This window comes from Apus apus, chromosome 6, assembly GCF_020740795.1.
Source record: "Apus apus isolate bApuApu2 chromosome 6, bApuApu2.pri.cur, whole genome shotgun sequence".
Lineage (NCBI taxonomy): Eukaryota > Metazoa > Chordata > Aves > Apodiformes > Apodidae > Apus > Apus apus.
The window spans coordinates 23638810-23666359 of record NC_067287.1 but is presented as its reverse complement, the minus strand read 5'-3'; the positions used below and the strand labels follow the sequence as shown (position 1 = coordinate 23666359).

The following is a 27550-nucleotide window of genomic DNA, read 5'->3' as shown; positions in this document are numbered from 1 at the left end:
CACGTCCCAGCCCGGCAGGGAGCAGCGAGTGCCCAGGCAGGGGTCCGGGCGCCGCGGTGCCCCCCGGCCCCACTGCTGCCCATCCCCGCAGCGCTGAGGACCGCGCTGCCTGCGCGTGACGGGCGCGCTGTGAACACGAGACGCGCAGATCCGCAGGCAGAGCCGCAGCTGCCGCAAGGCACCGAGCCGCCCCCGGCTCTGCGGTTGTGCGGGGCACACAGCTCGATGCGGCCGGACCGGGCAGTTCCCGGGGCAGGCCAGGAGATGGCCGGGCAGAGCGGGGGGGTGGAGTTGGCTTCAGGGAAATACCGGGGAGAGGGGCTCGGCCGGCGCGGCCGCGGAAGTGCCGAGGGTGGGCGAAGTTCCCGGCACGACCGCCGCCGCTGCCGGGAAAGGAGCCGCCTCCGCGGGCTCCCGCAGCCGCTGAGTGGCTGGACGGTGGCGGGGCGGAGCGCGGGGGCGGCCGCTGGCCCGGTCCGGCCGGGGCCGCCTCCGTCCCCAAACAGCGCCGGAACAAGCGGGCAGTCGGTTCCAGGCCAGTCCCCGCCGCGCCGCGCCGGCCCTCCCGTGCCCCCCGGCCCCGCGCCATGGAAGTCGAGCTGCCCCCCGCTGCCCAGGTGAGAGCGAGCCCGGCGGGCGGGCCGAGCGCGGGCTCCGGTGCCCCCCGCGGGCCCGGCCCGGGCGCCCGGGCGCGAGGCGGGGCGGGCGGGCGGTCACGAGGCCGGGGGAGCACGTGGCGCCGCCCCGCCCCTGCGAAGGCGCTGAGTCACGGCGGGGGCGGGGCCGCGGAGCCCCCTGCCCCGCTGCCCGGGGGCAGAGCCGGGACGGCAGAGCCGGGGCTGCTCCCGCCCGCCTGGAAAGGTCACTCGGGGCCTCCCGACCTGCCTCCGCGGCTGCCGCCCGACACGGGCTGCCTCGGGTGGGGGCAGGAGCTCGGAGGAGCCGGGGAGGGCGAGAGCGAGAGGGTCGGAGCCGGCCCCTGAGGGAGCGGCTGGGGAGGCGGCCGCCGCCGGAGGGGCTGCCCGCGGCCTGCCCGTGCCACTGCCGCTCCTTACTCGGGTGAGTTTACCACAGGTTGCCTTCTGTTGTAGCGTGGTTGCCCCGGCGCGGCCCTGTCCCCGGCGCCGCGGGCCCGAGGCCGGCCGGCAGCAGCTGTTGCACAATCATGCACTTCCCCGGGGTGGGTCCCGTCTCTCCCACACAGGCTGAGGGGCGGCCCTGGCCTCGGCCTGTGGGCGGGGGGCCTGTGGCCCGGGGGGTCTCGCACCTCTGCTGGCTGGAGTCGCCACTCGAGGGGCTTGAACTTCTCTGGGGTACAGGACGAGGTTAAGGCTTGGTGGTCTGCCCCAAGACAAAAGTCTTGGAGGCTGAGGGGTATTTGGATGTGTTTGTGTTCTGTACTCTTGTGCTAGGAAACCTCCAAGTTCAGTACTTTTGGGTGGCAGACTAAATGCCCAAGAGTGGGGTGAATAACTGAAAACAACATTTTAAATATATATAATGATTACATGTTTTTCTTGGAATTTTAAATAGAAAACATACCCTTATCAACTCAATAGTAGGTTTGAAGAAGCAATACTTGAAACTTAATCTGGAGCTGTTTTAATTATTTTAATACTACAAAATTAAGACTTAGTAGTTTTGAGGTTCCTTCAGCTTATATCAGTACAATACATGCTATAATAATAAAGTTTTTTTTTAACATTGTTTGGCTTGTCCTTTAGAATGTGTAGGTGTGTACTTCCTAGAGGTAATATCTCTTTTCTGTTCACTGAATGTTGTTCCTTTTCTGTCTTGGGCCACTTATGGTTTTGCCTGGCCCATATGTTTTCCCAGCCCCATGTAGAATGTCCATGACCTCCACTTTGCCTCCTTGGTTTCTTGGAAAATACTAGAGAGACTCTTGGCCTGTGCTATCCTGGGTAAATTTCTTTTTGCCTATAGTATCCAGCTATGGCATTTATGCTCTCATTTCTGAGGTAATCTTGACAGACTGATTCCTGCGTACCAACTTTTGTACTTTCTTGCCCAATCTATCATGACTTCTCTGCAAGCAAGCCTAGCTTTTGTTACTGGTTTGCCTGTTTTGTCAAACTCTTTCTACCAGGCCACCTGTTGCAGTTTTCCTGTTTGAGCTCAACAGTTGCTGGTTTCTTCTCGAGTAGCATGAGAAGGCACTGCATTTTCTTAGATAGTAAATGATTACCATCTTTGACATGTAGTTTTAAATATATTTGTTAAATGGAACTTTCAGATACCCTATCCTGTAAAATGTTCACTCAAAATGAAAGACAGGAAACCCAAGCTTTATTTAGCCCCTCAGATTTTGCAGGTCAGTGGATGGGAAGGGTGGGAAGGGTGTGCACTTGTGCAAATACAGTACAAGCTTCTAGCCTTTTGTGTGTCTGGTAGCAGTTGTCACAGCAGTAAAGGTGAATGTGAAGGACTGGGATTTATCTAGCTCCTTAACCAGAATGTAAAATCACCACTTTATGCTACGTGCTTCTGTGGGAGCTAGCAGTGCCATTGCCTGCATTATTAATTGAAGAAGTATTCCTTTGTTGTACCTCTCTGCCTGGAAATAGGATGCACCTCTGTATGCAGAGGTGAAATGGGATGTTGCCTGTTACATACTATCAACACAGGCATCAAAACACCAAAGAGAAAAGAATACCATGAAACAAATGTCACAAGTGTTTCAAATCACACTTGTGAAAGTGGAATATTCTCATATCAGCTGTTCTCCTCTTCAGTAAATTTGAAGATATTGAGATGGCTTCTTGGAACTGTGTAAAAAAAATCTCAAGTAGCTTATAAGTTATTAAATTTTGAGCCTCACAACAAAAAGAGAGCAAAAAGAATTCACTTTCCAACACAGTGAAGCTGTGAGTTGCACTTAGCCTGAAGTGAGACCAACTGTAACAACTGGCAAAGCCAAGTAAGCAAATAATTGTGTGCGTGTGTATCTGTTAGGGGTTTTCTATCTAGAGAACTGCCCAGAAGAGTCTCTAGCACAGTTAGTGTGATCTCTTCAGTCTAAAGGGTTTTAACGAGAAATTACACATACTTTTTTTTTTTTATTACATACTGCATGAAATTGTCAAATGGATGTATTTATTTTTTATTCCCTCGTGGCCTGTCATTTACACATGAGATGGATTCTGTAGCCAAAGAAAAACAAATGCACCACTCAGGCCTAGCAACAAGTCTTTGTTTTTTGGGATTTGTTTTTGTTTGCTTGGGGTTTGTTTTTTGATAATGAGGCTTAAAAATCCTGTTGAATAAGAGTATCTGATCAATGTATCTGTAGAAATATCTAAATATGTATATAAAGTTCAATATAAGAAAACATCCACGCTTCTTAATATAATGTTATGTACTAAAATTATGGACAAGTTTGGAGGAAGTAGATGAGAGTATTACAAGCTCTATTTTAAGTAAAAAAATGCATTTCTTTTAACTTTCTCAGTTCTTCAATGCTCACCTTGATCTCAAGCTACACTGATAGAGCTTTCTTTCCTTTAAAGCTCACAAAGAAATATCTTTCAGCTAAAACAGTGGTAGATATAATGCAGTGTAGTATGTTTAGCTGAAAGGAATGTAGACTAATAGGAGCTGACTGTGTTAATCCCTTCTAGAGAACAGCTAATTGGATAGTATTGTTATTGTAGTGAATATCCATCATATGTACAGTGTTCTGTAGTTTGTCTTCTAAATGTGCTAAGAATTTACAATTATATTGGAAATAGATGGAAATGTAAGAAGCTAACTGCCTCTGAAAATCCAGCTTGAAGGAAGTTGTGGTTAGTACTGAAAGTTGGAGAAGAGTTTGGCTTTGAGAGTTTGTTGGGAAATATTTGAAAGAGACTACTCTGGAACAAAAAAGTGTAAGCAGAGGGCAGCTGAATTATCTCGTGTGCTTTGAAGAACTTGAGACATTTTTATAGCACTGTGTGGGTGGCTAGGAAGGTTTGTTTAACACATCCCACTAATCTTCATGGGCAAGACTAAATTTTGGCTCAGTCCCTTTTTTATTTCTTTAAAAAATGGAAATGGTGTAATACTTGGCCTGCTGAATTCTTATTCAGGATATTTGTACTCCTGAAGAGTAAGGATATTGTTAAAAATGTGTCAGATTATTTTATCTAGTGCTGCATCTGAGTATCCTTCTGATTTCTTTGAGTTCTGTATCTTAAATTTGCAAAGCAGAAAAAATGTCTGTTTGATAGGTATTGCTACTTTTGTGATCCTGATGGAAATCAATGTACTAATAGCATATTGAATATACTTATTTAGTTAAAGAAATCTCAGATACTTTTGTGGAATACGCTGGGCTTTGTGAGATGGTGATGAGGAACACTAGAAGTGGAAGGAGCTAAGTGAAATATTAGTTCATTCACTTTCTCAGTGAAATAAATTTATATTGTTTTTTAATGTAATTGTTCCTATATTGTTGTAAAATTTTGTTAATATATTTGGTCCTGTAATAGAAGCAACAAACCTCAAAACAGCAAAAGTTGTCAGTCTATAATTGAAAATTTTTTGAATGAATTAACTTTTTAAAGGAGAGTGAAAGAGAGTCATTTGCAGGGGCATAAAATGGGGGGGAGTAGGAAAGAGTATAGAGAGTTCAGATGCTGACAGCAAGTGACACCAAATGTGCCCCTGATTTTTGTATCTAGAATGCTGCTTCTTTTTTCTGCCTTTGAAGTTATAAGCTTTAAAATGACTAAACCTTTCACTAAAATTAGGCCAGTTTGTGAAAGCGTGGTGTATTTTTGATGGTTGTGTTGGCTGAGGCTAGAGTGTGCGATACAAGTCCAGGCAATAACCCATTGGTATGAATTAAATATTAATCCTGTGCTGCTGTGCTTGCATTGTAGCCAGAAAAAAAGTCCTCCAAAGTCTCCAGGTTAATCACCTAGTTAAAGTTTGTTTTGGCCTCCATCTCATTCCAACCCTTGGTAACCTAATATTTTAATATAGCACATTCGTAGAGAACTTGAAAGGGTCTGAAGTTGCTTCAGTTTTCTGATATGGTGTATTATACCAAAGGTGGACTTTGTGCCACAGAATACAGCTTTAGGTGAAGAGAAAATAATACAACATGTTAGCCAGATTAATTCTTTTTCAGTAATAGTCTAGTGTAACTGGTTTTGGAAACACTTCACCTGCTACCTATGCAAGCCTTTCTACATAGACCAATGAAAAGTCAAGTAGGAGGAGTTGGAAGTTATGGCTCTGAATTCGTGTTGTCCAAAGATGACTGATATACAATCAACTGAAATCCTGCTCAGGATTGCTCAACAGTAATACTTTTATGGCTTATTTGTTTTATTAAGGTAAACAATTAAACCAGGCAGTAAGAAATGAGGCCAGCAACAGTATCTGTGGTGTGTAGAACTGCTTTAAACCATGGAAGACTTATCTGAAACAGATACTGGCAAATACGTTTCAAGTAAAGATAGGCATTATGTACTTTTATCTTTCCTACCCAGAACTGCTTTCTGTACAGGCAAAGTAAAGCTAGTGATAGTCATGTATTAATGGCAGTAGCATGTAGTTAATTGATCATATAGCACTTAATTTTTCCAAAGCACAAGACCAGTGTTATGACTCTGTGCATCACAGTACTGGAGCAAGCACAGAGACAGCTCCGTCTCAGATTTTCTTTGTTTCAGTTATTTATTTTTTAGATACGTATTTATTAGTTTTTCTGTACTACCTTTTAAAATAAGGAAGTTAAAAATACATTCCCCAGCAGAGTGTCCTGTTTTAATACGAGTTTTACCTTGACATGCCCATTACAGCAGTGCCTGCTTCAAATAGAAGCAAAGTTTCTCGGAACCATACATTTACGTTAAATAATAATTTATCACCATACATTGAAATTAAATATTTATGTGGATAGCCAAACAGTCTGTAACAACATCAAGTAAAAGTAAAAATGTTAAATTATTTTAATGCTTTGGAGAGGAGGATTTGTCTTCATCTTACGAAGCACCTTATTTTTTCTGTCTTTAACTGTTTTGAATTCTTAGCAAAAATACTTGTTCAGGTTTTTTTAGTAAACTAATGTGTCAGTTAATGTTACATGTTGATACATGGTCTTTCTGTTTGGCACTTAATTTCCACTTTAAAATTGATTTTAAAATAATTAATTCAAGTGTTTTGATATGTTGGTCATGGAGATAATGAAAAGCTGATAAGAGTTAATGAGAGTGTTAATAACTCGGTTAAGTTAGCATTGTTTTACTAGCAGAGTGTTACTGCAGCTCAGTGGTATATTACTAATCCCTAGCATAAGTACTAATTGGCAAGACTATAGTAGAAGGGGTATAGCTTACAAATAATTCTTACATTGTTGCAATTTATTTACTACAGTTCGGGTTGAAGTTTTTCATTATGTCAGTTTAGGTTTCTGATTTTGGCCTGATTCGCTACAGTTTTTATACTGGGAACAAGGAATACAGAAGTGTTTTTTTTAAAACTGCATTATTTTGAAGATATTACTATTAATGTTTCCTATCTTTACAGTTAAACTAAACCATTTCAAGAAGTATGTCTCTTGATGCTATTGCAGTACTGAGAGATTTGAGACTTTACTTGTCTTGCAGAGTCTTAAGACTTCTAGTCCAACTTCTGCAATATTATGCAGAATGCAATTAAAATGCAATTTAAAAAGAGAAGAGAAAGAAAAATAAAGTTCCTTTAAATTTGATGTTGCAGCAGCAAGTTATGTAAGACCGGTTTGAAACCATCTCTTTCAAACCTTTTAAGGAAGTTATCTTCTGCGTGACTGTGAAACATAAAGATAGAATTTTTTCCTCCTTGCCCCCACCTCTTTTGTGCAGTTTCAAAGTTTTATTACTGTTTGCTGTATTGGTTTTACATGCTGTCTCTTGTAAGTATTAAAAAAAACCCCACTCCTGGAGACTGCTTTCAAAACAAAGTTTGCATACTTGAGAAATTGACTCAGTGGGAGCTTGGTTGATAGCCTGCCTGTAAGAAGAGGTTTGCTTTGTGATTAAGGGTGTGCCTGTTTGCTGTGTTTGAATTAATGTCCACTAAATGTTAAAGCCGTGACTTCTTTGTAGCTGACTTATGTGAAAAGCTGCTGTGACTTAGATTTGCTTCCTGCTCAGATCATCACCACTGTTTAGCCATAAAGAGTTATGACAGAAAGATCATGGGGAGGTGGGGTGCGGGTGTTTATTTGAACTCTTGGGATAAAATTAATACCTACCTACTTATAATTAAGAGTGGAGCAATTCCAGTGCTTCTTGGGCTGTTGGGAGATCCCCATTCAGAATTCCCAGGCAGTACACGGTGAATACAGGCCTGCCACTCTGAATGCTGCCGGCTCCCATGTAAGATGGTCCGTTTTCCTGTCTGCTTCACAGGTGGCATTTTGTGTTTTGTACTGCCCGGGCCTGGAGCTCAGTCATTTCTTCTTTCTATCTTCAGCAGCTCTTTGCTTGACTTACGTGCTGTTGGGCAACAAGGCTGAATTTTGTCCTAAAACAGGGTATTTCCACTTAGGTTGTGTGCAATTATGTGATCAGATGACATGTTCTGCAGTCAGCTGGGTAATACAATGATGGGCAAAAAAGGGTGGCAGAGGTGGGTGGGCAGCTCTGAGGGTTGATGCAGCTCAGTTGGACAACATGGAGACTTAAGCAGCAGAGGTCATCCAAGACTTATCAATGAGGGTGTCCCACCCAGCTTGTTATATGAACGCTTGTCTCCCTGGTATCGAAGAAATAGTGACTGATATGTGTGCACGAGTGCAGATAATATAGTAATTAAGTGTCCTTGCAACAAATGTACTGTAGACCCTGGTGCAATCTTCTGTGAATTATTTGACACCAGATGCGTGGCCATATTTTCTGGTTTATACTGTTTAATTAATTTGCACTTTTTTCTTCTGTAAATGGGTCTTGAGCAGATCTGTGTTAGCTGAGGAATTTCTGGGAGATTGTCCCACTGATATTTGTAAAATAAAATGAACAAACTCAAGTAAACTTTTGAAACAAGTACAAATTTACACCTACAGATTAAAATGGAAGTAGTTCAGTAACAAATGATGTTTTAAAAATAGAATAATATGACAAACCAGAACATATTTGAGTCTTAAGTCATAACTTCTGACAGCTGGTCTTCCAGATTATTTAAATTTAATTATTTGGCTATGAAATGTACATGGTGTGTAAGTGCCTAATAACTGTGTATGCTTCAACAGAGAGTCACGGAATGAATGATTGGGTTGGAAGGGACCTTAAAGATCATCTAGTTCCAACCCCCCAGCATGGGCAGGGACACCTCCCACTAAACCAGTTTTCTCCAACCCCATCCAACCTGGCCTTGAACACTTCCAGGGATGGGGCTTCCACAAGTTCCCTGGGCAACCTGTTCCAGTGCCTCACCGCCCTCACACTTGAGAATTTCTTCCTACTGTCTAACCTAATTCTCCCCTCTTTCAGTTTCAATCCATTCCCCCTTGTCCACAACAAGACTGATTGATTGCATTCAGCATCTTTTTTTTGCTGGTAAGACGAGAACAGACCCAGCACAGGACTCACCCAAACAGTACTAAAGAAGGATTTTAAAACAAAAAAGTGAAACAGGATGATTTCTTCACCTGCCTCTGACATGTTTTATCCTCTGACCTCACTGGGATGAACTCAGGGAGTTGCAAAGGTTCCCAAACAAAGGCTTCTACCAATTCTGGATTACAGATGAAAAGCACTGCTCCCTGTCCTTCTGAGTCACTCCCCAGCTGCTGAGCCAAGCCTAACCAAACCTCACCAGCCCAGGAGCTTGAGGAGGGGCTTCCTGCCTTTGATGTCTTTGGCTAGAATCAGTCTTACACCTGAGAAAACATTCTGCAAAGCACCTCCTTTCCTTTGGCTTTGATGCTGTCTTTCACACTTTCTTTCCTCCTTCACTTCATCTGCTTTCTTTAATGAGAGTCCAAATAAGGTACTGCTGTGTTAACTCTGAGCATTGCAAAGTACTTAATAAGATGGATCAATTAAACATACGATCCTGGACAAGACAGAAGTGCTTCTTGGAGCTGTCTTCTATTGCTCTGAAATGGAGGCTTTTGTCATGTGCTGTAGACATTATGTGGCATACAGAGAGCCCTCAAAGTGGCCTATCTTGGCTGCATCTTCATGCCCTTCTTTCACAAAGTCTCCCTTTATTTTGCAACTTATCTAGAACTTGGGGTATGTAACACACCCAGAAAATGTTCGCGTTCCTTTTCAAATGTATCATATGATCACCACAAAGAAAAAGGTACTTTCTAGGTACATTCCCTTTCTAAAAAGAATTACAATCATCTGGGGTGAACAGCAGGCAGAAAGGACTGGATGAAACTGGTAACAGTTTGAATCATGCCTTTAGGATGGCTCTTATTTTATTACCATTATTATCCCTCTACTTATGTGTTTAGGAGGTTCTGGAGTATCAAGTTGCTTAGAAAAGTTTCCATCATTAGGCCTGATTTTCTACTTATTGAGGAAGAGACAATGCTGAAATTGCTGGAGCTCCAGTTCTGTAAATCCTTCTGGAAGTGCAGTTCAAAGTTCACCCACTGAAGCCCACTGACCTCAGCAGTCCCTGCATTAGACCAGAGGTGTGAGGAGAATACACACTGGCTTCCCCTAAAAGGTTTGGAAACCTCATTTGGAAACTTGTTTCCAGTCCTCATACGCATTTAAAGCACTCGGCACCTCACCAGCCTGCCCTGTCCTCCCGGGGCAGGGGCTGTTCTCTACCTCAGGGGGAAGGTGTTCCTACAGCCTGTTTAAAATTTCTGCACTTGGAGTGAGACTTTCTACTCTAGTGTATCCAGCTTGGGTTGAGAAGATAGATGTTGGCCACACAGCCTCCTTTTTGTGGTTTCCCCAGTGCTTTGGTTTAAGACTCCTTTTTCTCCTTCCCCCCACCATGGATGCAATTTTATTCTACATATATGGAAATCTGCAGTGCAAGCTTCTTCAAATACCAGATGGGTTTTGGTGGTGCGGGTGGTAGAGCGAAATAGATACTTAAGGGCTTGACTAAAGTTTTCCCAACTAAAGCCTGCCACAAATAGCAATTGCCTTCCTGTGAGAGCAACCTGAACAAGACTGGATGTGTGGGTCAGGCCACTGCACACCCCAGACAAACAGAGGGCTTGTTCACTGGTCAGTCAGAAACACGAGTTACATACTTGATTGCTCGCTTCTCATTTATGTTTGCTTTCCACTTCTCTGCCAACCATAGGCAGGTGATGGCCAGATCCAAGCCTCACTGGAGTTAAGAGGTATCATTCCCTGCATTTCACTGGCCTTTGGGTTAAGACACAGTGGGGTTTTTAATTACCTGTTTTATTCTGTTTCCCACCTCAACCTTAAGAATCCAGCACATCCTTGGAAGAGGTTGGTTTAATGAAAATAACAACCCAGACCTGTTGGTGGGATTTATCTGTCATAGGGATTTACAGACAGGCCAGGCTTTAGCATTATCTTTCCTCACATCACCCGGATTAAGGCTATGTACTCCCTGCTGCCTGGAATTGCTTCCAAGACAGGCTTGAGGTCAAACTTGCCCCTAACCTCATTGCTTACCTGCTGCTGACCTTTGGATCTGGTTCTGGGGTGGCTCAGCTGCTTCCCTCCGTGAAAGCCTCAGCAACACCTTTGACCAGGTCCCCGAATTCTCCTGTGGTTATGAGTAGCTGGAGTTGTCACATCATGTCCTCCTGCAGATATGTTCAGTTTAGCTCCTCCGGTGCTTCCTAATTGAGTTTTTAGTATTTGAACTAGAATATTATCAGGTAATTTCTTCAACTAGTATAAATTGTTGTGAGTCAGTAGAATGTTGTAGTTCCATGGAATGTTTTCCAGCTTGCTTTGTGATCCTTTATCATCTGCCACTACAGGCATCTAGTGTGCTACTCTCTGGAATCCTTGCTTAGCTGATAACTGGTGTGAACATCTCTAGACATCTTTCATCTCCCAAAGTTTCTTTTTGCTCACAGAATGAAGAATGGAAGCCACTTAATGAAACTGTTAATGGAGTGCTTTAAATTATTCTGAAAACTTCTGTTACTAGGGTCAGAGCCATATAATTATTTTAAATTAAAAATGAAGCTTGGGATGAGAGTTTTTGATACATTTTGTGTGTACGTGGCAGAGATGGTGAACAAGATCTTACAAAATATAAGTAGTAATGACAGAATGAACAGCTGATAGCTGAATCTGAGTAGTGATTTACCCTAACAAGATGTCTGTCTCTCATTGCTCCTGTGCTGGAGGCATTCAAAACCCACCTGGACACATTCCTGTGTGAGGTACTCTAGGTGATCCTGCTCTGGCAGCGGGGTTCGACTAGGTGATCTTTCGAGGTCCCTTCCAACCCCTAAGATTCTGTAGTTGTCTGAATTTACTGTGCTATAGAGAAATTTTAGAATCCTGTAATTTTTACTGATAATTTTCTGTAATCTGATTTTTTCGTTAGTATTTACTGAGGCATAGGGAAGTAAAGTGTTTTGGTCAAAGGCAGAAAACTGTTTAAGACCCAAAGCTGACATTTTCTTTGCGTTTCATATCTTCCTATTTTATGAGTGATCTTCTTAAACTGTTTGCTCAAAAAGTTTATTCTAATTGCGTCTGGAAAGCAATGAAATCTTCTGTAATGTCTTCTACTAGAAAAATCAGCTCTATAGAAACAGTCTGCTAAATATAGTATTATACTTGCAAACTGGATAGCCTCCCCCCCAGTACTCAATGTTTGTTGACCATATTAACTTCTCTGGAGTATGTTTGCTGCTTGTGGATGGAAGAGGTGTATTGACATGTTCATTTTTTGTGGCAAATGGTCTTGTTTTGACCACTGTAGATGCTGGTGGACTGTGTGAGGGAACACATACCAGGAATTGGCCTCTATCTGGATTTCTTGGATAGAACTACCCATTTAATCAGAAGACTGAAAGAGGCATCCCTGTGATAATCAGTTGTACAGGCTGTGGGCCTCCTCTGTGTTCTAAGGGGACAGACATGGAAGCCCCAAGAAAGGTGATGGGTGGTGGAGGCTCATGTTTTGGATGGGGTAAACACAGTTATTGATGGTTGAGTTTTGGGGGGGTTGTTGTTTTTTTGAGGATATCAATAACTACTGATTTTATATAATTTGGTAAGAGATATAAAACAATATACCTATTCTGGTTGAATTAGCACCTTTTACTTTCAGCAGGCCTTGAAAAATTGAGGGCTGGATGCAGCGCACAGAAACAAAGCTTTAATTTTGTACACAGTGCTGTTCAATTCCTCAGTGGGTTTACCTTTTTTAAGCACAAGCTGTCATTGCGTACAAACCCAATAAATTGGCATGTCAGGCGTTCATCTGACATATTGGCCCTTTCTAGTTTAGTTGCTTAACTTTGCAGGACCTTTAGGAAGCATAGCTTACTGAAACCTTTTTGGGGGTTGATGGCTTTTAGAGCATTGTTTTTTTGCTGAGAAATACGTGAGTTACAAGTGCTTAAGAAGATGAGTAAAATTTATCCTTGCCTTGTTACATGTTAAAACAACTCTCATCATGTGTCTTGGTGTGGCTGGAGGAAGGAAAAAAGCTATAATAACTCCCTTAATGCAAATTAAATAACGATGTTTCATGTAAATTTAGAGAGAGCATTTCTGGTCATCAGTGCACAGTTGAATTTACTGCTATTTACTGTTACTTACTGAAGCTTCTCGTGGTATGTCACTAATGAAGGCTGTGCATGGTGTTAAATAAACCAGTTAACCATTAATTACTTGTTCGGAAAGACAGTGTCACCACAGTAAAAATTTACCACACTGGGCCTTTGTTCCTCAAATGTGTTGTGATCCTGCACTATCCAGTGGTGAGCAGTTGCATAGCAATGCATTTCTTAGCCACCTTTTTTCTGTTTTGTTTTTTTCCCTTGTAGAAATTAAATAACCTTTCCAAGTGTGTATGAAGTTCAATGCTAAAAAAAAGCAGCCCTGCTTATTCAACACTGGGCACTGACTTTACATTCCCAGTATTATCTGTGTAAATTATGTATGTGAAAAGTGCACATATAATTATAAGACTCTGATCCAGAAAGGTATTTAGCACCTGTGCCCCACAGACTGCAGTGGGAGGTAGGCACCTATATACTCAGCCAGATGTGGGCTGATGTATATAGAGAAAGTGTCACAGGTGACCACCTCTGCAGCAAGCTGTGTTGCCTGCATTGTAGCCGTATTCTTAAGCTTTTAGTCTTAAGATAGTACTTCTAGGCTGATGTGGTGTTTGTGTGGCAGGTGCTTTGAGTTTGAAAGCATCCTTACTCTTTGTCAGCTCATCTTGGAAGTGTGGAAGAATTTCCTTGATGCAGGTTTATGGAGCAGGTGTGTGTGTTACCAAAGGAGGGCTGATGGATGTCTGCTGGCAGTACAGTTTGTGAACCTCATCGCTTTCTAGCCCACACAAATACTCCTGTACAATAAAGATTCTAAGTAATCCTGGAGAATCTTTTGACTCGCAAACAAATGCAGTATTTTAATGTTTGGTTTTGAAACACACTGTTCCAAAAAGTGTATAATCCTCATAAAATCAAAATTGTGGCTGGTAGGTTATAACACAAGGCTATGATCTAATAAATATTATTTGCAGTTTTGCTAGGTTCTTTTCTCTGTCTCTGCATTCATCTCTTCTTGCTTCCTTATTTGTTTGATTGGATATAAGAGCATGCTATAATTTGACTAGATCATGTTTCCCAGATGACTGAGCCATTATTATAAATGAATCCTCTTGTAGCTAAACTAATGAGTAGCCTGTGGCAGTGTCTGCACAGAGTACATGACTGGCTGAGTGCAGCAGGGTAGCTTGAAGATAATTATTTAACAGGTAATTGTTTTCCAAGTACTGTAGGTTCAATATATAAAATGAATTGGGACACAAAGGCTTTTGTATTCCTATGCTTAAAAGGTCAGCAATATTTTCAGATGCTGTGTATTTTTATATTAGTTGTTTACATGTAGGGTAAGGATTTTGTTGTTGTTGTTGTACAAAGGACAAAGTTCAATAAATGCTAGGGGATTTTTATGCGGTTTTGACTTGGGAGGAAAAAAATAAGCTAAATACAAAGCCATTAAGTTTTTCCTGAAATGAAGTGGACTTCTGTCTGAGATGGCTGCTATTTGAATACTTTTCAGAGTGGAGTTACATGGTCCAGTACACAGTGATTAGACAACAGATAGAAAATCAGCCACAAGTCGCTTAGTTTACTTACTGGGGCAACACAGAAGTTTTGTTGATGTATCAAGCATGTAAAAACAGACAGCCTAACCCATTCTTTTATAAAACAATCTCATATTTTTGCCAGCCTCCCAGTGTCATTATGCAACTTGTGTAATAGGTTGTAACTTGAATACATATTAACATTGTGTGTTTACTGACTTAATTTTGTAATGCTGCTGATGCAAGATAGAGAATCAGCAAATAAGTCAACTGTTAAGCTGAAAGAAGGATTCAGAAATCCAGAGGTCCCTTCCAACCCCTAACATTCTGTGGTTGTGTGAAAAATATGTGACATTCATTGCTTTAGATACTGATGTTCTAGAAAGCACTCTGGGATGTCAAGATTTAGGACCAAGTTTGTAGAAGAACGTTGACACCCATCACCATTTTTGGCTTTTGCTTAGTGGCCAGGGCAGTGCTTGTAAATATGGGTGTAGTTGCATTTATTCAGTAAAAGTTCATTGTCATCAGCTCACAAAATTAGACCTCACTCTGCCTTTTCTTTTAGGGTAAGGCAGAAATAGGGGAATTTGGAGCAGATACAATGCATGAGAGATTTGGCCATAAATACCAGAGAACAACTTTTGGAAAAAAAAAAAGTACTAATGTTAGGTTTAAGGCTTTGCTTTCTGAGAACCATGCAAATGACACAGTGAGTTTCAGCTATTTTATTTTTTTTTTCCCCTTGATTTTTTTTTTTTCTTTAAAGATGCTGAGGCAGGAGCAGGCTTGGGACCATCCCTGAAAACCACATACTCTATATGAAACTATTATTTTATTGCTACCTTCTAAAATACATACTGATAAAACAACTTCTAAAAAAGCACTGCTACTTCTGGAGTGTCTCAGATAAAGCGCCAAACAGGCTTCTGCAGAAAGCTCTACAGCACTGAGCAAGGTTCCCCTGATATGTTGTAACAGAAATGATCACTGCAGGGCAGACTGAATGTGGAGGGAAGATGATATATGTATGGAGTTCTGACTCTGGAGATTAATGAGCCAGAGAGGAGAATGTCACTCCTGCTGCTGTGCCCCTGGCACAGGGAGTGCTGTGAGGCTCTCTACACATTCAGTGTTTTAAGGAGCAGCACGGAGGTGAGAATTGCTTGATTTTGCAGAAAAAGAGAAAATTACTAAGTGAAGAAGTAAACTGCTCTTTATGTCCCTCCTTGTCTTTGTAAGGAGAGTGTTTTTCTTTACATGCTGTGGTCTTGGTCTACTGTTAGGATTTTGCAACTTTTAAAGTTGGGATGAAGTTGGGATGAAGTTGGTACATTAACAACCATAAACAGCCTCCAAGGGCTATTCTTTATTGCAGTTACATTCTTTCTCGTTTTACATTCTTCAGGCTTAAAGAAACCTGCCTTTTCAGTATTACTGGAGAATACATGAGATATATGTTTTCCCTGGCAGTTTGGAAAGCCTGCTTGCCATATGTATCATATAGGAGAACCATTGTGTTGGGAGCTGAGCAGATCTTAGTCGTAGTCTTTTGTTGATACCATTCCTGGAAGATGATGCTTTAGGTGAAATACATAAATCTTGCATCTCTCAGGGGAGTTATTTCTGGAGTGAGGGTTGGAAGTGGAGGTGGGTAGTGTCCAGAATTGTACTTGTAGGGGAAGGTTGTCCTTCCAGACAGCCAGAGCCTTTCTTGGTCTTTGTCAGAATAATGCCTAGACAAGGCTAGTAGTGAAACTTTCTTAAGAATGCTGGATAATTCAGCCAAGAAGTTTTTCAACTAATCTAACTTATAAGAGTAGATCCTTTGGCATTTATTAGGAGAGTCTGCTGGAATACAGTGAGGGCTACAGTCTGAAATATGAGATGCATGGTAGGAGAAAATTGAGACTAAACACTTTTAGTTAATGAAATACCAAGGCTTCTGTTTCTCGCTTGGCAAAGCATTCCAGAGGTTTCTTTCTTCAGTAAGAAAATGAAATTTGTCTACAAACACATTTCAGGGACTGAGCTTGTCTCATATGTTTCTGGGCCAAAAGAATGTCCTGAGACCCGTGGCCAGAATTTTTCAACAGACTTTATTAATATAGAATGGAAGTTCTCTTACAGCATCAGTTTTTTAAAGCTATGGCTTTCCAACCCTTTTAGAGTCCTTTTTCAGGCAAGTTAGCCTTCCAGGTCTTAAAAAGAGTTTGCAGACCAAGATATTAGGCATCCAAAGACACTTTAGGGCCAGGAAGAGTAAGTAAATGGGCATCATGAAGCAGAAGCTAGGTTAGTTTAGTGGCAGACATAATGGTTTAGTGTCAGTCCAGTCACACCAGTAGTGTCACGGGTATGATGAACCATAAAGACACCATCTCACACCCACCCGTGCACTCTGTTTCTTCTTAGATTGCCTGAAAGGTCTGGGTGAAGAATGTGGGACAGCAGGCAGCTCCACAGGGCAGTCAAGGATTTGACCTTGTGCGTTCACAAAATCACAGGTTGCTGTCATGTGGCATTGTTTGACCGCTGTCTGTTCTGCCACACTTCCAAATACTAAATCCAGACATCTAAAATTGCAACTGTACCCCTCTGTCTGCAGTGGAAATAGCATCTGCCATGCCCTTTGCCCCATTCTTCTCATAAGGGCCACTACTCATTTAGTTTTTTTGATGTCCTCAATGTCCTTCCACATTCTTGAGTTAATTTTTGTTCATCGATTTCCTGTTGTAAGTGATTGAAAATTATGGGTCAGCTTTTGAAGCTCATTTGTTTGTAAAATGCTGGGCTAACTTTATCTGCTTTCTGTGCTTTCTCTGAAGGATGAGGCTTATACATCTGGGATTTTCTTGCTGTAATTATGAGCTGTAATTAAATAAATAACCTACCTTGCAAAATATTTAGAAAACAAACCACTAGTTCTGGTGATTCAGAGATCATCTGAAAACACTGAAAGATTTAAAAATAATTCTTACAACCTACTTTGAATAAAATCAGTTCCTCCTGAGGATAAGAGGAAGACATTCAGCTGTTATTTCCACAGCCTGTGCTTTTCTTAAGTGGTAAGATTCTTCCAGCTCCTCTTGCACTTTCTTTATTACTTGATCCCCTTCCTTTTGTTCTTGCCTTGGAGTATCTCAGGTCCTTGATTTTCACTTCCCTCTTTTTTTTTTTTTTTTTTTTTCTGAATACCACAAAAATTTAAGGTGCTTTTTGTTAACTTCTTCCATTTTCTGGAAAGCAAATAGGAATTGGGGGTTCCTTTGCGAATTCTCTTTCTGTGAATAAGCTGTAGGAGTGTTTTTCTGCTGCTTGTAAGGTTCCTGGCTGAGTGCAGTGTTTGTAGATTCTGTTGCTCTTTCATTTATTCATGCTGGCATGTGAAATCTCTCTTCTTGGAGTTGGGTGCTAATGGATCATGGGAAAGAAAAACAAATCCTGGTCTGGTGTGAGGTGCTGCTGTTATCCCAGTTGTGTTGTAAAAGACATGAAACCCACAGGCATGCTCTATATTAAGGGTATGGCTAAAAGCAGGTTGAAGTGCTGTCTGAGAGCACTTTCTGAGATTGCTTCTCTGCTGACACTTGAGCCACTGCATGTTTCTACTTTCCCGGTGCTGCCTGTAAATGGTTTATATTCCAGACAAAATTTAAACCAGTCAGATAAACCAAACAGGGATGAAACAAAAGATCAGCATTTCATTTAAAGCACAAAAGTCAGTCTATGAAAATAACATGAAAGCAGAGTTTCTTGCCTTCATTTACCCTTCTACTAACGTGTTTCCTTAGAAGCAATAAGAGTTAATTGTGAAACTCTACAATGTAGTTGGAGATTTTCTCATAAAATGTATAACAGACTCAGCCCAGATGGCAAATGCTGATATGTAAATCTAAAACATGAAAATTTCCATTGGGGGCCAGATGGTGGCTTAATGTGAATTGTTTAACATTTATGTTTATCTTATTAAAAGTGCCTTTATGTGTCCAAACTAAGCTATCAATGTGGTTGGAAGAGTATATCACTAAGGCACCTCCTGCTTACATGAATCATAGGAGAGCAAAGCATGTCCTCTGTTGAGAGCAGTCCTTTGTCTAAAAAAAAAAAAAAGTGCAGAAAATAAAATAAAATCACTGTTTGTCTGCTTGGGAAAAATATTAAAACCATCTTACTTTCCTGGAAGATAGACATATTGGGCACTGGTAGCACACACATTAAATACTTTAATGTATTTCCCCTCAAAATAGGCATTGGTGTTCAGTGGAAAAGGGCTGAGCTCAATGCAAGGGGGAAAGCATGGGGCTGAAATCCATCCCTTCCTGAGCAGGCCCTTCCTCTTTGCCTGGCTCTTCCTGCTTTGTGTCTGGGCTCTTCCCAAACCATCATTTCCTCTGATGTAATTCGAGAAATTGCACAAGGGGGGAAAGAACAAACGGGCACTTGTGGACTCTGTCACATGAGGGACTGCGGGCACCTTTACAGTAAATATGTATGATGTCAGGGGAGGTGGTTAGCATGGCTGCGAGGGGCAGCAGTGAGGCCTGGCTCCGAGGAGTCTTTCACAGGACTCTCAGTGCACATGCACCCGTTCAGATGTGAATCTGTGCTCGCCTCTCCCTCCAAATGAGTCTGAGACCAGCACATTGTGTTGAGGCATCTGAAAATCAGGGTGTAGATGTTGCACAGGCAAGAAGTAGAATGCCTTTTGATAGCTTCAAACATTACAGACATCAAGTACACAGTTATTTTTGTGATGCTTTCAAAGTGGAAAGGGAGAAAATGCTTCAGTGGTAAACCTGAAGTAGTACTTTTCTTAGTCTGTGGTGCTTCTGTGCATGTATGTGACAGTGTTCAACAAGGCATAGAAATAATTTGAGGAGGAAGACTGTGCGGGGGCTGAGGGAACAAAATTGCAAAATACTTGCTTTTGACTGCATTTTTTTTTTTTTTCGATTCTTTGCTATTGACTCTTGCTGGTTATTGTTGACTCCATTAACTTTGACCTGAGACTTTGGGCTAATGCCAAAATTTTTTTATTTATTTATTTTTTTTCTTGAAAAGGGCAGTATTACTAAAAGCATTGGCTGAAATTATAGATATGTGTTAAGTGGCAGGTTAATATTTAAATCTGGGTGCTATTTCATTATAATTACATATTAGCCTATTCAACAGAACAACATTTCCATGCAACCCATTCATGTGAAGAGTTAACTCACACTGTTATTTGAAGTTAAGGCTGATATTGCTGTATTTATATAGAAGTTTTCAAATTGAAAAAAGGAGGACTCTTTTTCAATTATATGTTGATAATTAAAATAACCAAACCAACACCATTTTGGTTTTAAGTGCCACAAACACAAGTAAATAAAATAAGAAAGATGCTCCTGACAAGTATCTGTCTCCAGGGTACAGCACAACACTGTTTAGCAAAGCTCAGTCCTTTGCCAGGTGTTAAGATACTGAGCTAAACATTGTCCTTTGAAAAATTGTAATAAGAACCAATCAATGCTGTCATATTTCTAATAGAACAGTCCAAGATCCTGAAGACCATGCAAGCATGTTCGTTCAAAAAGCAGTCCTGCTTGCTGCACTGATTGCTGCACATTCACAGCAGTGGGTTTGGTTTTTTTGCCTGGCTGGTGTCTGTGGAGGTGTCTCATCCCACAAATGAGGTAGCACCCAAAGCCACTTACTTTGGTAATGAATATAGCCAATATTATGGCTGAAAGATTTAGTAGCTGTGCCCTAGGCTTTTGCACTAAGGCAACATGTTTTTTCTTAGGGAAATAATGTTACACCTTCTGTACCTGTTTTCTTTGTCCACTTTTGTTTCTCATGATTTAAAATGACACTGAGCACCAGTTTTGCTATTTTTGTGCTCCCATCTCTTGCAACTCTGGGAGAAAACCGGCTCTGTTAATTCACAGCCTTGTGAATTATACACACACGTGCAAATATTTTGAGTCACATTTTAATGGTGCCTTGAAAATGAATGATTCGGAAGTGAGCCCTAAAATCCAGATCCTGCAGTTTTATCCAGAACATATTGCAAATGCTCTGAGACTAGGAAACAGTTTTGAATCTGCTGCAGGAGACAGTGAGCAGGTGGTTAACTACTGTCCCTTAATGAAGCTATACCATATTGCAGTATCTCAAATTACTGCAGAACTTAATTAGTTCATTTTACCCTGCCAATCTGGAAAGATCAAACGTTGTCTTGGGCAGCCACTGTAATTATTTCATCTTCCTCATTGCTGGCCATTAAAGTTGAATTTGATCTCTCCTAGCAAGGTATATTAAATGTGTCTTAAGAGTTGGGAATGCCTGCATTGTTTTACACAGATATTTTATGTAACTGTCCGATTTTAGAGACAAGTAATTTTTTTAGTAACTGGTAAAGTAGTTCATGCCGTGTGTAAATCTGATTGTCAATGGTATAGAATTTTTAACAAAGAAATAAGAATTCTGAATCGTTGGGTTTTTTTCAAATGTGGGCTTGCCCTAATGCTTTTTGTCATAACTGTTGTACAGAAGTGATTGTTTTGAATGGAAGCATGACTTGGTATTCAGGTTACTTTGCTTGTCTATTTGAAAATAGTCTTTAGAGATAAGGAAGTGTTACATTTATTTTGCCACCATATAAAATTGTATCTTGGGTGCTGGACTGCTAACTGAATCAGTAAAGTTCTGTTAAAATTAAATGTAGTGTTGGGTGTATTATTTGTAGTGTGGCCTGGTGGGAATACCCAGCACTGAACGCTGTTTCTGTGCGCTGCCACCAAAGTTTCAAGTAAGTCCAAGTTCTAAGAATAATGAAGTATGCCATAAAATCAGAACTCCCAAGAACCAGGTAGAAATTGTCGGCATTTTCATCTGACAAATGTGACTACCAAGTGGTAAAATTCTGTATCGGCTAACATCCAGACTGATGATTTTCTTCACAAAAGAAAACAGTCCAAACATCCCTTAAAAATATTGAATATTTGAATAGCAAAAAATCAAAACAATCCACAGACTCCTTTCCCTGAAAAAAAAAAAAAAAAGCTTATGTAATAAATTAAAATAAATTGTAGCCAAATCAGCTAATGTTAACCAGGTGGTTTTCCCTAAATAGCAGAGTTTAATTTGACTTCTGAAACACTGTTGGTGCAAGGGGTAGTTGATTTCCCATAAATGTTGGTCATTGTCAGCTGTCTGACGATAATTGACTGTGATGAGCCACAGGCCAACCAGTTAACAATATTTGACACCTATTGCCTTCTAGTTTACACTCAGCTGCTCCAAACCAGCCACACTTGGGAGTATTGCCTTAGACTAAGCTTTGAATTACAGTTTTTTAGTAATAGCCTTAATAATTATGTTTAGTGCTACAGTGATATTATGCCACTTGGTGACTTTGAAACCTGGTTATCCTCCAACTCTGATGCCCTGTTCTGCTGATCTTTATGATTAATACTTAATAGCAGGATGGAACATAAACGTTTGAAAATATGATTTACATTCATGGCTATTACAGTTACTTCAAACAGCCCCTGTCATGTTTTATGTCAGCTTTCACAGTTTTATAAGATCATACTGAAAAAACATACTTATGGTCAAACTTTTCAATCTCTGTTTTTTATATTTTTTCCTAAAAATGACTTTTGTAATGTGACATGGTTCATTCTATAGATTCGTGTTTTCTGTGAGCTAACTTAGGAAAGAAGAATATATTTATCTTCTGGCTACTTCATGTATTACCTTACCAACTGGAACAAATTGTTTAGTTTCTGTGAGCCCTTGTGCACACCACAAAAACAAAACCATCAGTTCACACACTTCAGAAAGGTGTTATAGAGCCATATTTTATTTAGATAATTTTGTAGGATTAAAAAAATAAGCCTCAATTACATGAGTCTTACCTGTTTGAGATGGAATTTAAAAGCTTTGCTGTTGTTCTAAAGCAGTTTCACTGGGGAGAACACTTGCTTAAAAAAAATTTTCTATTACAGGACATGAACTTGATTGACATCCTTTGGAAGCAAGATATAGACCTTGGGGTAAGGCGTGAAGTTTTTGATTTTAGTCAACGACAGAAGGAGTATGAACTTGAGAAACAGAAGAAACTTGAAAAGGAAAGACAAGAGCAGCTCCAAAAAGAGCAGGAGAAAGCCCTACTGGCTCAGCTGGAATTAGACGAAGAGACAGGTGAATTGGTTCCAGTTCAGCCAGCTCAGCGTGGTCAGTCAGAAAATACTGAGCCACCAATCAATTTTTCGCAGGTAAATTCTAATTTGTGTTTGTGAGTGTGTTTAAACCTTTTCCATTCACAGCAAGACATAATGTTAGTGGTTACCTAAAATTAACTTGCTTTTGTTGCTGTAATGGAAGATTCTTCAGTTATTCAAAGATGCAGTAATATTTTTCATAACCTTCCTGTTTAGAGTACACAGACTTCAAAGCCAGAAGCAGAGGCCCTGTCCTTTGATGACTGCATGCAGCTCTTGGCAGAAGCATTCCCGTTTATAGATGACAATGAGGTAAAAGTGTTCAATTACAGCAGTTTCACCATGGGTTTCTAAGGGGTCAGTCTCATGTCTTCTCTCAATAAGATTTGTCTTTGCCATTATATTAGTTTGTGATATGATTTGAGTTTTGTCCCCAAGCCATCTCCAGCTGGAATAAAACAGTGTAGTAGGCTTAAACTAGAGCTGTGTCTGAGGGAGTAAAGTGGCACTCTTGTGTTCCTTCTGCTTCTGAATCCTGCAGCCATGATCCAGCATATAGCACCAGCTGAAGGCTGCAACACTCCAGTTGCTGCAAATAACTGTAGAGGAGTTTGTCAGTCTGTCAGTGAACTTGGTGCAGCTCTCTGGATTTAATGCATTTGAGCCGCTTTTTTTTCATCTGTTGATGCAGACTATTCATTCATGGTTGGACTTAATGATCTTAAATGTCTTCCAACCAGAAGGATTCTATGTGTAAAGATAAGCCGTTCACTAGTGAGTTTATAGGGTTTTTTCCCCTATTTCTTTCCTTAATAGAGAAGTCCTTTCATGAGAATAATTTTGTGTTATCCTAGTATTTACAAAAAAATGCTTTTCTTAAGAAATACCTGCCTGCTTGTTCTGCAGAAGTGGTAGAACACCAAAAACCAGATTTTTGCTTTTAAAAATGGATTTTTAAATTATTTTTTTAAATTTGTTTGTGGGTTTTAAAAATTTATTTCTTTTAAACACTCCAGGCTTCTGCAGCTGCATTTCAGTCACTGGTTCCAGCACAGATTGATAGAAACCCGGTCTTAATTTCCTCTGATGAAACTCAGCCACCTGAATCACCAGTTCTTGTTCCACTTACTGATGCAGAGAATATGCAGAATATAGAGGAAGTTTGGGAAGAATTATTGTCCCTTCCAGAGTTACAGGTAAAGATCTAGTATGATAAACACCTGAAAAAAAATAGCGTGATATTATGGAAGAAGATGGTATTTCAGAGAATGCAGTACAATAGCATCTTAAAAGATGGTGACTGTCATGTTGGATTTTACACCTGTAGGATGTCTATAACTCAATATGAGCTTTAATTTTTAAAAAGAAATATTGAAAAACACGTAAGAGGAAGGAAATTAGTTGCTTATCAGAAGGCCTTTATAAAAGACCATCTTCCTGATCACCAAGTCATTGCCTTTGTATGCAATTTCTGACATTGCAGAGGACATCTAGGTTTGTTGTTGTTTTTTTTTCTCTTATCCTAATGTTTCTGTTCATATTTTGCCTAGGTTTGACTAAAACATTGAGTAAATTGATGTTATTGTAGACTTTGTCACGCTTCAGTATGATGCTGCTCTAGTCGATGCTATTAACACAAACAATGATTGCTCAGTGAAGTGCGTGTAAATCCAAATCATAATTTGAAAAAAAAAAAAAGTGTTTACAGGAACTGCATTTTTCCTGCCTTCCTACTTTTCCCCTTCTTTTTATATTTTTCAAAATGTTTCCAGTTTCCTGTTCTTTATTGCTGTCGTAGGCTTAAAAGCCCCACATAAGTAACAAGGGCAATTGCTGAAAATACATGAAGAAACCAAACCAAAACTACCTATTGCAGTAATTCTGAATAGCAATTGAATAATCTTCTGAAAGAAGTGAGATAATTAAATTGAGGGCATCACCTTTTATGAATTATGTTTGAAGAAAAGAAAAAAAGGACTTTTGTATTCAAAGCCTTAGCTTAAGCCTTGAGCAGTTGTTGGTTAAATAATCAGTGTGCGGTCCCTTCTTAAGAGAAACAGAATCATTTTGGTAATTGTTTAATTCTCTGGGGACAGCAGGCACACTTATTTCAGCTTCAGTTAAGAAACTGCCACCTTGTTGGAAAGAACATTGGTCTTGTAGCCAATAGAAAGGCCATCAATGTAATAGTCTTCAGTGCTCACGCTGGTGTTAGGCAGCTTAACTAAAAGTATGTGGGATGAGTTAGCTGTTCACGAGGCTTCATCTTAGTGCTTTTTACTCCACCAAGAATTACATTTCTCTTCCCTGAACAGCTGCTTCATTCAGTAAATCCTAAAAGAATCTTGTTTTTTGAGTAACAGAAATCTATCATGTAACATGAAACTAAAGACTGCTAAAAGTAATTGTTTGCTAGCAATGTTCATTAGGTCTCATTCAGTAATTTTATATAAACTATACTGATGCCATTCCTGGTAGTGGCACTTGGGAGAAATTCAGACCTGGCAGCTCCAGGCTGCTTGCTACCAATTTAGATGACCAGGAGTGCTCTGTGCTCCTTCCATATAGGATGGGAACGGGTCTCTTCAGCACCTTGCTCTGAGTATGAGGCTCTGCTGTTGTACTCTAAATAGCTTTGTCCAGAACAAGTTGCTTCATACCCTTGCTTAGGTATCTAGTCCTCTTCCTAGGTTGCTTCTCCATTGTAGCAGTGTGTTGTAGTCATCTAGGTTACAGCAATGTTGTAATACCCATTTTGATTATTAAAATATGTAATGTTTGTAAGTTATAGAAAAAAGTTTTATCAATTGGAGGTGTGTTGCTCAAATTCTCCCTTGCATTTCCCATGTAGTGTCTTAACATTGAAAATGACAACCTGGCTGAGGTAAGCACAATCATAAGCCCTGGAACCAAGCCACCAGAGATGCACAACAGCTATAGTTACTACAGCTCATTACCCATCATGAGAAAGGATGTTAACTGCGGTCCAGATTTCCTGGATACTGTTGAGGGCCCCTTTTCCAGCATTTTGCCACCAGAAGACACCAGCCAGCTCAGTGTGAACTCTTTAAATGATATGTCCCCTTCAAACTCTGATTTCTGTGAGGATTTCTACAGCACCTTTATTCATACCAAGGCGAATGGTGACACAGCAACCACGAACAGTATCAGTCAATCACTTGCGGAAATTCTAAGTGAACCTATTGATCTTTCTGATTTCTCGCTGTGTAAAGCTTTTAATGGCAGCCACTCAGGAACTGTACCAGAATGTAACGATTCTGACTCTGGTATTTCATTGAATGCCAGTTCTAGTGTAGCATCACCTGAACACTCTGTTGAATCATCTGCCTATGGAGATAAGACTTTTGGTTGTAGTGATTCGGAAATGGAAGACACGGATAGTGCCCCTGGAAGTGTGCCGCAGAGCAATGCTAGCGTGTACTCATTGCAGTTCCAGGATCAAGTGTTTTCTTCCACGGGGCCAAGTGCTCTAACACCAAGTTTGCAATGTATAAACACACCAAAGAAAGAACCCCCTGCCCATCCAGGCCACCCCAAAGCTCCGTTCACAAAAGATAAACCTTCAAGCCGCCTTGAAGCTCATCTCACAAGAGATGAGCAAAGAGCAAAAGCTCTGCAGATCCCTTTTCCTGTTGAAAAAATCATCAATCTCCCCGTTGATGACTTCAATGAAATGATGTCTAAGGAGCAGTTCAATGAAGCTCAGCTTGCACTTATTCGAGATATACGGAGGAGAGGCAAGAACAAAGTAGCTGCTCAAAATTGCCGTAAAAGAAAACTGGAAAATATAGTGGAACTGAAGCAAGACTTGAGTAACCTAAAAGATGAGAGAGAGAAATTGCTTAAGGAAAAAGGAGAGCATGACAAAAGCCTTCGTCAAATGAAAAAGCAACTAACCACCTTATACCTTGAGGTCTTCAGCATGCTACGTGATGAGGATGGAAAGTCTTACTCTCCTAGTGAATATTCACTGCAGCAAACTAGAGATGGCAATGTTTTTCTTGTTCCTAAAAGCAAGAAGTCAGAGACTAAGTTTTGAAGGGCAGCACAGCTGCCTGCTGTTCTCCAAGTTATTTTTGTATCATTATCCTGATAGTTTTACTGTGAGGTGGAATGCAGAATGAGGTAATATTTTTCAAATAATTCTATGCAATGATAATTTTGAAGTTAATAATTAGCTTATGGAAGATGCAAGTTTAAAACTAATAGTGTAACTAACGTATGCAAAATTTGTAATCTCACTTTTATAACAGACATTTCCTTCCTACAGCACCACTCTTGACTAGTTTTCATATATATGTAAATATTTAAATATACCATATTTATATACTGTTCCTATCTCTTGTTATATTCACAGATTGGATATATATATATAAATGATTTTAGCCTTCTAAATATAATTTCTTGCAAGACAGAGTATGGCTCCTGATACTTTTTTATAAATATGAAAGTGTTTTTCCCATTTTTCTTACATGTTTATACTGGCCTTATATTTAATATATAATTTTAATTTAGTATAAAAGTTGATAGTGTTTGATTTTGATTTATCAGTTCATTAAACTTTTTTTAACTCTACTTCATATACATTTACTTCCCTAAAGAAGGGAAATCCTCACTGGTTTGTAAATATACTTAATAACTAGAGATGTATCACTCAGCATTACTGATGTTTCATTCAGCATAATTTTAACAGCCATGTGGAAGGATTGTGCACCATAAAGTTAAGTTTCAAGTCTATGCTAAGTTTACATAATTTTTGTTTTGCTCTTTGAACACTACTTAAATTCATGATGATATCTTTCCTCTAAAGGCATTTAAAATCTGTTCATCAAGACATCATCAGCATTGCACATTTTTCCAACTAAAAAGTCTGTACACTTTTGAGTAATTGTTCACTCTGACTCTAATCAGTGAGCATTGTTTGTCACTGTGATTACTTTGGACCTTAGGGAAAAAGGCACATGAACTGCCAACCAACTGCACTATTTGGAACCTGCACTCAATTGGAAAATGTTGTGGAGTTTAAATTATGATTTATAAGATAATAAAAATTGGGCAAATAAACAGTATCGGTTTGTTTA

At 40.2% G+C, this 27550-nt stretch overlaps 1 protein-coding gene across 2 annotated transcripts; it reads left to right on the top strand.

The window, feature by feature from the left end:
• Nucleotides 1-482: 482 nt before the first annotated feature.
• On the top strand, nt 483-27550 carry NFE2L2 (NFE2 like bZIP transcription factor 2). Of its 2 annotated transcripts, none has more exons than XM_051624192.1 (5): nt 483-617; nt 22233-22502; nt 22665-22760; nt 23465-23644; nt 25300-27550. In XM_051624192.1, exons 1-5 carry the CDS (start codon nt 588-590, stop codon nt 26506-26508), a joined length of 1785 nt encoding a protein of 594 aa, XP_051480152.1. In that variant the 5' UTR covers nt 483-587; the 3' UTR covers nt 26509-27550. The 2 variants fall into 2 exon arrangements, with proteins under 2 accessions (XP_051480152.1, XP_051480153.1); XM_051624193.1 differs by lacking the exon at nt 483-617 and adding an exon at nt 788-1059.

Coding starts and splice junctions, on each gene's coding strand:
- NFE2L2 (XM_051624192.1), top strand. CDS start 588: ATGGAAGTCGAGCTGCCCCCCGCTGCCCAG. Junction 22,761..23,464: donor CGTTTATAGATGACAATGAG/GTAAAAGTGTTC, acceptor TAAACACTCCAG/GCTTCTGCAGCTGCATTTCA. Junction 23,645..25,299: donor TGTCCCTTCCAGAGTTACAG/GTAAAGATCTAG, acceptor TTTCCCATGTAG/TGTCTTAACATTGAAAATGA.